The sequence below is a fragment of the Colobus angolensis genome, unplaced genomic scaffold, assembly GCF_000951035.1.
Source record: "Colobus angolensis palliatus isolate OR3802 unplaced genomic scaffold, Cang.pa_1.0 Scaffold134, whole genome shotgun sequence".
NCBI classification, from domain to species: Eukaryota; Metazoa; Chordata; class Mammalia; order Primates; family Cercopithecidae; genus Colobus; species Colobus angolensis.
In genome coordinates, this window is record NW_012114422.1 from 691,560 (window position 1) to 705,992 (window position 14,433).

The 14,433-nt window shown below is 37.0% G+C and overlaps 1 protein-coding gene across 2 annotated transcripts in view; it reads right to left on the reverse strand.

The window, feature by feature from the left end:
* Window positions 1-14,433, reverse strand: part of PLCE1 (phospholipase C, epsilon 1) — a 368,205-nt gene that overhangs the window by 328,801 nt on the left and 24,971 nt on the right. For both annotated transcript variants that reach the window (XM_011934310.1, XM_011934309.1), the window contains exon 2: window positions 315-1,884. In XM_011934310.1, coding sequence (XP_011789700.1) covers window positions 315-1,520 — 1,206 coding nt within the window. In that variant the 5' untranslated portion in view covers window positions 1,521-1,884. The remainder of the gene's footprint in view (window positions 1-314; window positions 1,885-14,433) is intronic.

A 14,433-nucleotide genomic window follows, 5' to 3' on the forward strand; every position in this document is an offset into this window, starting at 1 on the left:
TAGCCAGTATGGTCTCGATCTCCTGACCTCGTGATCTGCCCGTCTCGGCCTCCCAAAGTGCTGGGATTACAGGCTTGAGCCACCGCGCCCGGCCTCCTCCAATATTTTCTGACATACTTTTATGTTGTTGCAATATCAACTCAATCTTGATAGCTATCAATTGGAGTATATGTTTTCAATAACTACAAATGCTTACCTTAAGAATCATAATTTGACAGATCTTAAAATTTCTCATGAATTAAGACTATGGAAAGTTAGACTTTTTTAAAAAAAGCAAGTTTAAAGAAATGGTAAAAAGAAACTCAAATGCTTACAGGATACCACTGGGCTTCTGACAGACGTCGGCTCCCACCTTGCTTTATCTCCACTGTTGACAGGGGTTCCATTACTCTCCCACAAGGCAGTAAGGAACCATTTCTCTTCTGATCTATGTAACTCCATGCAATCAGCCCAATGTGGCCAGAAGGCAGAGTCCTCACAATTGCTCTTGTTCCGGTATACACAGATTTCTTAACTTCTCTGTCATTTTTACAGAATCTCCTGACTAACAAAGTGGACCGCTCCTTTTTGCTTTTAAAAGCATCTTCTTCTACATCTTCACAATTATCAGGGAAGTCCTCAAAATGGCTCAAAAAGGTCTTGGCAGTTTGACTGTCAGTAAAATCTTCCCTACAAAAGCTATGACTTGAATATACCATGTCAACCTTCTGGCAAGAGCCTTCAAAGCAAAAGTATTTATCATTCAAGGTGTCACAATGATCACACTGCAGCTGTTCATTCTTATTATCACAATTTTTGGCCAATTCCATCAGTTTACAGGTATATGCCACATAGTTTTTCTTTTGCTTCTCCTCACCCCCAGGTAGTGGTACACAATTTCCACAATCGTCTAAAATTAAGTTTTCTGATAGGGTACAGAAAGTGTCTGACATTCTTCTGTCAACTTCATAATGAAAATGAAATACTGCCGTGCTGCTGTCAGGGTGTGCTCTGCCTGTCTCTATGATTGTCGACTGATTTCCTAAAGGATTAATGCCCATGGAAGGTCTGTCTAGTTCCAGTTGAATTCCAGGGAACACCTTTCTTTCCAGTGGAGACAGAATTCCAGTTTCTAAACACAGGTCTTCCTCAACAACAGAGTTGTACATTTCATAAAACTGTCTCTGAGGAAGGCCATGCTGATGGTTTCTCAATATGTTGTTGTGGTTAATGTTAAGGTTTTTCACAGAGTCTGGCATGCTTTTCTCCCAGCATTTTTCATTACTGTTCTCATCACTCACTATTTTCTCCCTTGTTATTGAGAGAATCTTTGGCAAGTTGCTTCCAGAAGGTTCTTCTTTAAGTTTGTTCAGTCGTGAGATGGTATGAGAAGTCTCCCCACTTTGTCTGACAGTATGTGCTTTTGAAATATTGATGTCTGAGACCTTTTCACTACTTTCATCTGCAGCTGACTGGGGAGAAACCACTTTTCTCTGAGTCACAGGTATGAGAACAGAAGCTGTAATTTCTTCAGAAGTCATCTTGGACTAACACACAGATTTTGACTATTGTTCTATTTCTCCTCCCTGGTGATCATGTCAAGGTTTTAATAAAATTATTGATTATTACAACAATCTCAGATACACAAGTCCTCCCAAGGAACAAAGGGATAATTCCTTTCATTCAGCAGCATTGAGAGGCAAATAAATTTTCTCAGTTATAACTTCCTATCATGAATATATATTTTTTCTAGATCAGGGTTTTAAGGTGGTAGATCAATTTTCCTTCCTCTGTTACCTGAAGCAAAAATTTTTGAAGACTTTTACTCGGGATTGCACTCTGCAACTTCTGATCCATCACTGATTTGCAATGATTTTAAAATTCAGTTTGAATGATTCCTGTTTCCTGTAAGAAAAGAGATAATGTCAAACACTGTGGCACTCAGTGAGTTTTTTAAAAACATGATCTCACAATCCTAAGATACAGATCAATTTTGAGAAAAAAGGTTTTTTTGCAATCAGAAGTTGGTTTTTATGTTTTTGGCATTTATTTTTTGATTTAATATTTCAGAACTTCTGCTTCCAGCCAAAATGGAGTAACAAGGGCAAGATTTATTCATCCACTTTAAATAACTAAAAAGAAAATCAGAAAAAAACACAATGGTTTTCAGATATTGAACAACAGGCAACAGAGACATTGATCTCTGAAAGAAGAAAAAAAATGGGCCAGGTGCAGCAGCTCACACCTGTAATCCCAGCACTTTGGGAGGCCAAGGCAGGCAGATCACGAGGTCAAGAAATCGAGACCATCCTGGCTAACATGGTGAAACCCTGTATCTACTAAAAATACAAAAAATTAGCTGGTGTGGTGGTGGGCACCTGTAGTCCCAGCTACATTTGGAGGCTGAGGCAGGAGAATGTCATGAACCTGGGAGGCGGAGCTTGCAGTAAGCCGAGATCGCACCACTGCACTCCAACCTGCGCAACAGAGCTAGACTCCGTCGCAAAAAAAAGAAAAAAAAAAAAGAAAAAAGAAACAAAAAACAATGAATTAAGCCCTATAAATGCCCTAGTTTACTGCTTAGAAAGTTTCCAGGTGACAAGGCAGGGAAAGGAAACTCAGGTAAAATCCAACAATTTACCTGAGTAGAAGAGAAAAAGTTGAGACTTCAGGGAGGCCAAGGAAGCTAGAGAAATAAGGCACATTAAGCAAAGAGGCACAAAAATAAGAATGACAGCAGGCTTTTAATCAGAAACAATGCAATCCAGAAGAGAGTGGAGTAAATTTTTAAAGTACTGAAAGAAAAACTACTGTCAACTTCAAATTCTATACCCAGCAAAAATATCTTCTGCAAATGAAAATTAAGTAAAGACTTTTCCAGGCATATAAGACTGAAATAATTTATCACTAACAAGCCTGCACTGCTTGTAACTCTATTAGTAGAGAGAGGGAATTGAACAAATTTCTATCCAATGTGGAAACACAATTTTAAAGATATACAAGGCACTATGGGACTAGAGGGTGCCCATCATGAGCATATCATTCCTTTGCAGGTAAAGCAGTTGTTCCCGAGACAACTAATCAGCAGTCACCCTGCTGTCAGCACCAGCTTTGCCTTGCCTCTGCTCTTTGACAATAGAAGTCTTTCTTCCCCTTGCTTCTCCCACACCCTCTTGTCCCAAAGAGTCATCGACTATCCCTTATTCCCTTCTATATGTGTTCCCTCAAGCACAAACACAGCCTCTCAGGTGAGAGGCTCCCAGTATATGCATGTCTCTATAACTACTCTGAAAAATCACTGGAAACCCTAGAAATCATATTCTTTGCAGGGAATAAACCAGCCTACACAGAGCAGCAGTGTCCTGGCTCAACACCCTAACAAATCCTACCACACAGCAATAAATATTATCAATACTTTAAGAAACCTCCTTCCAGAACACTCCCTAAGCATCAACATACATAGAGGTATATGTATATAACTATGCAAATACCAGATAATATTGGTCATTCTGTTCTGTACCTGCTTTTAAAAATTCAAAGCATACCATGAACAACTTTTCAGTCAAGAATTATATAGACAATTTTAATGGCATATGGCATTAACTTGAATTCAAATATTTGTTCTATTTTTTACAGAGATTTTTCAGGCCAAAGCCTTCAGATTGACAGGCAATATGTCCTTTCTTACCCATGAGGTAAGTAATTCAAAGTAGGAGAAGGGGAAAACATTTTTGGTGATGTTTAGGTCCTGTTCTAAGGATTTTGCAATTATTGTTGTTATTATAATTATCATCATCATCATAATTTTGAGACAGAGTCTCGTTCTGTTACCAGGCTGAAGTGCAGTGGCACAATCACTGCTCACTGCAACCTCTGTCTCCTGGATTCAGCAGTCATATACTGTTCCTTCTATCATATTCTATATGTTAGTGGGAATTACTAAGTATAACCCACTTTCAAGGGGAGGGGAATTAGGGTCCACCTTTTGAAGGGAGAAGTATCAAAGAATTTCTGGGCGTATTTTAAAACCAGCCTGGGTTCAAGTGGTCCTCTCACCTCAGCCTCCCAAGTAGCTGAGACTATAGCACTGTGCTTGGCTAATTTTTGTATGTTTTGTAAAGATAGGGATTCACCATCTTGCCCAGTCTGGTCTTGAACTTCTGGGCTCAAGCAATCCTCCCACCTTAGCCTCCCAAACTGCTGGAATTACAGGTGTGAGCCACTGTGCCTGGCCACTTTGCAATTATTATCTTGTATACTTCTCACTCAACACTACAAGATAGTGTGATGGTTTTAAAATACGTCCACAAATTCTTTGACACTCCCCTCTTCACAAGGAGGAGCCTAATTCCCCACTCGTTGAATGTGGGTTATATTTAGTAGCTTCCCTCTAACGTATGGAATATGGTAGAAGGAACAGTACATGACTGCTGAGAATCAGTCATGAAAGTCATTGGAGCTTTCTTCTTGCTACTCCTCTCTTGCATGCTCTGAGGGTAATCTGCTGCCATATTGTAAGGAGAGATCCCCATGGCAAGTACGGAGGACTCTTGACAACACCCATGTGAGTGAGCCATCTTGGAAGTGGATCCTCCAGCTGTAGTCAAGACTTCAGATGATTGTACCTGCAACCTATATCTTGACTGCAACCACATGACAGACCCTCAGACAGATAAGCCTTGTCCCAAATTCCTGATCACAGAAACTGTGAGATGATAAATGTTTATTGCTTTGATCCACTACATTTTGGGCTAATATGTTACACAGTGATGGATAACTAATACAACTAATTTCTGCTATCCACATTCGAAAGATTAGAAACCAAAGTACAGAAAAGCTAAGTGAATTGCCAAAGATCCCTCCATTGGAAAATGATTGAGACAGGATTCAAATACAAGAAGACTGATTACAGAATCTCTTCTCTTAACCATAGATTATGATGCTTTATTTTCCATCTAGTCTGAAGCCCTATGGTTTGGGTTTCTGAAGCTATGAAGACCCATGGCTGCTGGGAGAACCCTTTTTTTTTTTTTTGAGACAGAGTCTCGCTCTGTTGCCAGGCTGGAGTGCAGTGGCGTGATCTTGGCTTACTACAACCTCCACTTCATGGGTTCAAGCGATTCTTCTGCGTCAGTCTCCCGAGTAGCTGGGACTACAGGCATGCGCCACCACACCCGGTTAATTTTTTGTGTTTTTAGTAGAGACAGGGTTTCACCATGTTAGCCAGGCTGGTTTTGATCTCCTGACCTCGTGATCCACCCACCTTGGCCTCCCAAAGTGCTGGGATTACAGGCATGAGCCACCGAGCCCAGCCGAGAAGGCTATCTTATATGTGGCTTTGTCTCTGGAAGGCTGATGATATACACAGACATCAAAGCAATGATCTTTGCTTTGCCTCCAGTTTACTATCATGAATCGTGGATGAGCAACATTACAGGGAGCAGACTTTTTAGAGCACTAGACTTGGTTCAATTTCAGACCATTCCTTTATTCAGCAAATATTTGCTGAGCACAAAATTAAATAAGGCAGGGATCTTGTCCTGGATTTCCTTACCAGCTGATAAGTCACCAAAGTACAGTGTAAATAGAGCTATAATCTGCATTAACACAGAGGAAGAACATCTAAAGCAGATAGTGCTGATGAGGTGGGAGTGATTTCCAGAGAGGGTTTCCTTCAGAAGAAGACAACTGAGTTGAGTTTCAAAAGATAAGTAGGAAGTAGTTAAAGAGGTGGGGTGGAGTTTTCAGGGAAGAGCAAATGTGGGCAGTCATAAAAAGAAATTGTCAGACATTGGGGTCTGGTATCTCAGGTAAAAATTTTAACCACTTTGGGGTTCGATTTCTTCTCCAGTAAAACAGAAATAAAATCACCTACTCCATCAGGTTGTGAAGGAAATACTTTGAAATCCAAAAATTTAAGGCAAATGTTTATTATTCTATGCCTTGAAATATTTTGGTAAGAAAGAACAACCAAGGTTCGGCAGCTCTGTTGTATCAGTGACATGGCATTGAATTTACTGTACCAGATGCACACACTCCCTTGACTAGGTCCACTCCAATTTTAATTTCAGTTCTATATCTGGGATCAATGCCTTAAATCTAAGCTGCATGATCCTGAGCTGGTTAAATTATCAATTTTGAGATATACTTTCCACATCTATAATACTGAGATGAAATACATATATGTATATTTTATATATATTATATTATATATTATAGATATTGTATATAATATATAATCTATAATATATATTATATTACATAATATATAATATCTATAATATATATTATATATAATATATATAATATTGAGATGAAATACATATAAATATTTTTTATATATCAGCAGCAGCCGATCCATCAATAACTGTTAACTTTCTATTTACTGACTCTTGGTCAGTTCTAGGTTGTTTTTAAGGGAAGCTGGCTGGGTTAGGTTAGGGTTAGAGTTATAGTGGCATTAGACTGTTGGCTAAAGAAAACCTGAAGCACTGAATGAAGATCATAGTCTAGTGGGTTTGAAGAAGAAAAAGATGGAAAAAGGGATTCTTCTTTTCTTAGTGTGAACAGGTTTGTGGGGGAAATTGGATAAGTGCTAGCCTGGGAGAGGTCAAAGGATGTGTGGGCTAAAAATATGGCAGAACAAGAGGGTACTTGTCAAGTTAGTATGTCCAATCTTGGGGTATTTGGGGATAGGCTAAAGACTATAACTAAAGAAATGACTGACCAGGAAGTAGATCTATGGAGATGCAGGAATTGCTGGAAATTCTAGCCAAAGCATTAAGACAAGAAAAAGAAATGAAAGGTATAAGCAGAATCAGGAGTGACAGGGTAAGTTTTCAGCTTCAGGAGAGGGGACCATGGGCCAGGAATAATCCTGCTGATGGATGTTTTCATGGGCTAAATCAAGGGCTGGAAAACTACATCCTGAGTTCCAAATCTGGTAAGCCATCTGTTTTTGTAAATGAAATTTTATTGGAACACAGCCACATCTATTTATTTATGTCATGTCTGTGGCTGCTTCTGTATTATAATAGTAGAGCTGAAAAGTGGTGACAAACACCATATAGTCTACAAAGCCGAAAATATTTGCCATCTGGCTCTTTACAGAAAAGTTTGCCAGCCCATGTACTAGATAAATAATGAATTAATGAAATGCATGGTTAGAGCAAGAAAACTATGTGGGAGGCTTGATAGCCATCTCTATTTATTTGAAGAATTGAGATGAGGAAATGGGCTCATCTCATATTGTTTCAAAAGGTAGGATCAGGGCTAAGACATGAATTATAAGGGAGGTAAGCTTTGGATCAGTCCAATAAAGAATTCCCTAACTTTTAGAGCTTTTCAACAAAGGATGAGCTATCTTGGATGATGGTCTTCTTTCAGTTACTGATAGATTTAAACAAAGGCACATTATTCAGCATCAGGGATGCTCAATATATGCCGAACAAATAAACAGAGAGAATTTAGAATGACAGAGTGAAAATGGATGACTACCAAGGGTAATTATAAAAACAATGACCTAATACTGAGCATGTATTATCTATCAGGTATGTTCTAAGCACAGAATACGTATTATCTCATTTAATCTTTACAACAACATTATCAGTAGGGTGGCAGAGACTCCTAATTTCCCTCCAAAATCTCTTCTTATTCCCTCAGTAGTAGAACCCCTGAATTTGACCTAAGCATATGGATATTTCTTTATCAGCCTTCTTTACAGCTAGATGTGGCCATGGGACTAAGTTACAGCTGATGAGATATACGCAAAGTGGTTTGCAATTTCTGGAAAGAATGCTTGAAGGAACAGAGTGTGACCTTTTTCTGCCCCTCTTTCTTCTGCTGCTGGTTGGAAGAAAGGCATGATGGCCAGAGCTGAAGCAGCCATCTTAGGTTGTAAGGTGAACATGAGAATGAATGTCATGCATAGAAAAAAAAAAAACAAGATAGAAACCTGACTGCCTGTTTTCGGGATTTAGGGGAGGGAAAAATAAAATTCTATCTTGTTTAAGCCACCATTGTCTTGGGTTTTCTGTCACATCCAAATATTTTCCTAACTAAAACTAAAAAGGTGGGGATGGTACTATTATCATACCTATTTTATGAATAAGGCTCCGAATGCTTGAATGACTTGTCCAAGAGTACAGAAGAGTGACATAACAAGAAACCTCTATAGAAAATTCCTGCATTGGTGGGAAAGTTATATTCACTAATTCCTAGAAAGTTTCCAATTTTATCCTCTTAAGCCAGATGGAATTCTAAAGAATAGGTAAGTTAGAAAAATATGAAATACAAGCATATTATAGATGTTTAAAGGAGGTGTGGCTTAACAATAACAAAAACTAATTTGTCAGTCAACTGTCTATTGGTTAAGTGCCTGTTGAATTCCATACAGTTTAGAAGGTAAGATGGCTATGAACCAAGAGATCAGTAAAGTCTAATGATAGGGTATTTGAGCTGGGACTTTATAGTAAAGTAGTAATTACCTGTATCCATGGAAAGGAAAAGAGACTTTAGATAAAGGGAATGATGTAACAAAAGATAAAGTAGGAAAACACAATGCATAACCATGAATTCATCTGAAGTCCTCAGAAACATTTCATCCAATCAAAGACAGTAAAAGTTACTCAGTAATTTCACCATCATGGAAAAGATATACTAAAGTAACTGCCAAAGCTGGTAATAGAATTTAATATCCCTATTTGCTTCTTTAGAGTTTTATAGATTCCCTTTGAGTATCTGTATATAACAATCAACCAACCATTGGTCAGCTATTTTCTTATACATTCTCTTCTCCAAGGCCCTCTCAGCAAACAGATTAAAGAAAACATTTTGCCTAAACAATCCTTTCCTCCCTTTTCCCTTATCACGTGCACATGGTGCACATGGATTTAAGTTTGTATACACCCACATGCAAACCCTACATAATATGAGTCAGTCTTCACTTTTTCTTCTCCTGAATATCTGCTGCTCCACTCCCTCCTGACCTCCTTTCTCTGAACTATCATGATGAAAATTCCATAACTCACAGGGAAACAAACCTCTTAAAACATTCCCTAAAGGCACTGGTGTACTCATCTGAGTTCTTTTCCAAGACCACAAAGATTTAACCCTTTGGGCCTTTAACTCCCTTTATTAGAAAAGTTTCTGAATCTGGAATGTGAGGCTTCAGACCCAGAAAACCCAGACACCCTAATCTTTACACTTTATGTATATTAGATATCAGGAGTTGACTAATAAGTAGATGAGAAGGCTAAACAAATATTTTTGAACTAATACATTGACAAGGCTGCCAATACAGTAAAATGGAGGATCACAAAAATGTTTGTCCATAACAGGTTAATTCCCAATTGCAAAACTCACAAGGAAAGGAAATCTTCCCTGTAAAGACAGTCTCTAATCAGCGTGCAAATCATCATATCTCTCCCAGAAATATGGGTCATTGATGTTAGTAGAATGTAACTTTAAGCCAAGAGTGGAAGTGGATAGAATTGTGATGTTGTGATGCTCATAGGACTCCCTCTCCTTCGTTGTATAACAATGTCAAGATTCTGGAATTATGTGTGTGTGCAGGCATGCACAAACACACACAGATGCACATCTTTGATGATATGAAAAGAGAGAAAAGAGGGCAACAGAAGATTTTAGATGGCACTAGACCCACCAAAAGTCAATTCTAGTCTATTTTTTCCAGCTTCATCTCTGGCCAATCCCCAAAGAAAAGTTAAGCAGTCACATTGGATTTTGTGCAATTTATTGAATCAGCCTAGCACTTAATGCCTCTGTGCATTTCCCTTCCCACTATTTTCTAACTCTGTTGACTCCATCATTCAGCTCAAATGCCATCTTTGTTCTGCAGCCCTCCCTGACACCTACCTGTCCGCATTAATTGCTATCATCTGTTTCCTGTAGCTCTTCCTACCTTCCACCATCACATCACGACATGGCACATTATTTTGTAACTATTGATTATATAGGGCCCCCTTATGGATTGAGAGCCCCTGAAGAATACGCATCTTTAAACTGAAAGAGTTTTATAAATACACTACACTTTATACTTTACATTTCCGGCATAGTACCAAGACATATAGTTAGTCTCAATAAACATTTGGCCCTCTGCTTTCCTTCCATGGCTATATGAGCCCAATCCTTGACCAGTAAGATCTGGATTACTTAAGGCCTTCAAGTCTCTGAAACTAACTTCCTCCTGTTTGAATCCATTCCATATAATTTTCAGAAAAATCTTCTCCAAACACTATTTTCATCACATCACTTTACCTGAGAAGGAACAGAGTTCCATATTATCTAGTGTGATAAATCCAAACCATTTACCTTGATCAGTAAGAAAATCAATTTCTTAAAAAGAAGGGGGACCTATGCAGACTCTGATAAGATTGGCTTAAATCAGTATATCAATTTTGGGAAAAATAACATCTTAACTATATTGAGGCTTCTACTCTATAATATAGTTAGCCAGTGCTAGTACACTTTCTGCTATCTTTCTCATAGATTTACATATATATTTTTATATATGCAAAGAAAAACATATATGCATATATACACATAGACATATGAATACACACACATACATAGGCATATATGCATATCTTCTTTAATTTACCTAAGCAATGTTTTTTATTTATCTGTAGAGAGGTCTACACATCTTTTAAGTTTGTTCCTATTCCTAAATATTTTATGTTAGTGGTGGTCTTGTAAATAAAATTATCTTAAATGTTATTTTTCAGTTGTTTGTTGCTAATGCACAGAAATACAATTGTTGTTTATAGACATCATAAATTGTATCCTTGTTAAATTCAATTATTACTTCTAGCAAATATTTTTTAGGTGACTTAAAATTTTCTACGTAGACAATCATCTCATCTTCATATAAAGTTGTACTTCTTTCTTTCCAAAGGTATTATCTTTTATTTCTTTTTCTTGCCTTACTCTAGTAGCTAGAATCTTCAATTATGATGCTAAGTACTAAGAGCATACATCTTTACTTTGTTCTCATTCATATGGGGAAAATATTCAATACATCACTATTTAATATATTAGCTGTAAGTGTCTTAATAAATGCCCTTTACTAAACTGAAGTCGCTGAAAATTTTTATCACAAATGAGGATTTCCCAATATTCTTCTGCATTTAGTGAGATAATACGATTTTTCCTCTTTTAATAGGTTAACATCCTGAACGATATCAACTAATTTTTCAAATTGAAAAATCTTGAAACAATCTAGCAAATTTGTGGAAAACATAAAGGCTTTAGAATAGTCAGAATAATTTTTAGAAGAGAGAAAAATTGGAGAAGTTAACCTACCAGCAGACAAATAAATAACTTGTAGTATATTCATAAAACTAAATTCTACTCAGCAATAAAAGGAATGATTTCCATTATGTAACAAACATGGATGAATCTCAAAAACATCACATTGCATGAAAGAAGCCAGATACTGAATGCACCCATTTATTTGAAGTTCAGACCTGTGCTGTCTAATGCTGTCGGCACTAATTTCAAGATACTACAAAGCTACAATAATCTTGACAATGTGATACTGGCATAAGGATAGAAATTCATATCAATGAAACAGAATATAGTCTAGAAATAGATTTACATATATATGGTCAACTGAGTTGTCAACAAAGGTGCAAATGTAATTCAATGGGGAAAGGGCAGTCAATAAATGGTGCTGGATTCTAATAAAAACAGAAATGAACATCAACCCCCATGTCATACCATGCACAAATATTAATTCATAACAGATTATAGGCCAGAATATAAAATATAAAACAACAAAAATTTCTAGAAGGAAACAGAAAAAATATTCAAGAACTTGGGATACAGAAAATTTTCTTAAGACACTAAAAGCACTAACCATTAAAAACACAATAAAATGAACTTAATCGAAATTTAAAACTTCTGGTCTTCAAAAAAAAAAAAAAAAACATTAAGAAGGAAAAAGACACAGACTGGGAGAAAATATTCACAGTACACATACCTAAAAAGGTTCTTGTATTTGTACATATAAGAAACTGTTATTGGCCAGGTGCAATGGCTCATGCCTGTCATCTCATCACTTTGGGAGACTGAGATGAGTGGATCACTTGAGGCCAGGAGTTCAAGACCAGCCTGGCCAACACAGCAAAACCTCATCTCTACTAAAAGTACAAAAAATTAGTAGGGTATGGTGGTGCACACCTGTAATCCCAGCTACTCGGGAGGCTGAGGCACAAGAATCACTTGAAGCCAGGAGGTGGAACCTGCAGTGAGCCAAGATTATGCCACCATACCCCAGTGTGGGTAACAGAGTGAGACTGTCTCAAAAACAGAAACAAAACAACAATAAAAAAACTATAACTGCTCAATAATAAGCAAACAACTCAAAGTTTTAAGAAATGTGCAGAAGACTTGAACAGACATTTCCCACAAAATAATAAATGCAAATAGCTTACAAGCATATTGTGATGGATCAACAAAACTTCTGCATGAAAAAAAAAAATGAACCTCAACCCCTATCTCACACCACACACAATAATTAACTCAAAATAGATAATAATCCAACACATAAAAGCTAAAATTATAGAACTTCTAAAAGAAAACATAAGAGAAAATTTTCACAGTATTGGAGTAAACAGAAACTTCTTAGGCTGAATACACACCACAGAAGAAAAAAACGGTAAACTGAATTAATCAAAATTAAAAACATCTCCTCTTCAAAAGGCAAGCCACAGAATGATAAAAAAAAATTTGTAATACAAACATCTAACAAGGGATTTACATCCAGAATACACAAAGGATCTCTATAAATCATAAGAAGACAAATTACTGTATTTTTAAAAATGGGCAAAGGTTTGAATAAGCACTTTATTGAAGAAGTACAAATGGTCTAGAAGTACTCGAAAAGATATTCAATATCACTAGTCATCAGGGAAATAGCACAATGAGATAGTACTTCACACCCACTAGACTAGCTAAAATTAAAATGACCAGCCATACCAAAGTTGGTAAAAACAGGGAGCAACTGCAACATTGCTGGTCAGAATATAAAGTGGTACAGCCACTTTGGAAAACATTTTGGCCGTTTCTTATAAAGTAAGCATATACTTAAATACATTTTACAATCCAAAAACTCTACTCTTAGAAGAAAAGTAAAAGCATACATCCATAAGCAGACTTGTACAAAAATGTTTACAGCAACTTTATTCACAATAGCCTCAAACTGAAAACAATCCAAAAGTCTACCAGCAGACAAATAAATAACTCGTAGTATATTCATAAAACTAAATTCTACTCAGCAATAAAAGGAATGATTTCCATTATGTAACAAACATGGATGAATCTCAAAAACATCACATTGCATGCAAGAAGCCAGACACTGAATGCATCCATGTATTTGAAGTTTAGACCTGTGCTGTCTAATACTGTAGGCACTAGCCACATGCAGTTATTTAAATTTAAATTAAGTAAAATTAAGTAGAATTTTAAAATTCAGTTCTTCCATTTGTGCTAGCCACATTTCAAGTGTTCTAAGAGTCACATGTGGCTAGTGGCAAACATAATGGACAGCGTAGATATACAGAACATTTCCATCGTCGCATAAAGTTCTATGGGATGGTGCTGCTCTAAAACATGCAAAATCAAGCTATGGAGATACAATTGGATCAGTTATTGCTGGAAGCAGGGTGGGTGATGAGGAGGGTGGACTGGAAAAACTGTAACATATCCCAAAGCCACTTTTTGAGAAATATTGGAAATGTTCTCTCTTGATTGAGGTGGTGGCTATACAGATGTATACTTTACTGCCCATGTCATATCAACTTTTCAACTGGACCACAGGCTGCATTTCAATCCCACTTGCTCCTTTAGCTGGGCACCTCTGAGCAGCAAACAACCTTCTCAACTGTACAGATCTGATGCTGAAAATCTCAAATGAATACATAGCACCGGGATGGCAGAATCAATCTGTCTGGGTTCATATCCTGCTTTCACCACTTAACAGGTTTATCTTAGACAACTCAACCTTGCTGAGGCTTAGTTTTCACATCTGTAAAATGGGGGAAAATAATAGTTTCTCATGTAATTCTCATAATGATCCTATGAAATAGCAATCTCTCGAAAAGTAGTACCTTTTATTCTTATCATTATAAAAACCTCTCCAGAGTCATCAAATACTATTTCCTGATACAGGACTATGTCCATTTCTTTTAAATCACCCCTTCAGCACTATAATAATAAAGACTCAAATATCTGTACACTTACTGTTTTGTGTAGGATATTATTGTATGTTATATGTGATCATTTTCCTTATCTCATCCAGTGCAGGCAGCTAAATGATTCTTAAAATTTCTACAAGTTTACTGGTTGCTTAGCACATGAGAAAGGTACCAGATGAGTTCACAAGAAGAGAAAGACAGAATCCCTCCCATAAGGAAATTATTACTTACTACAGAG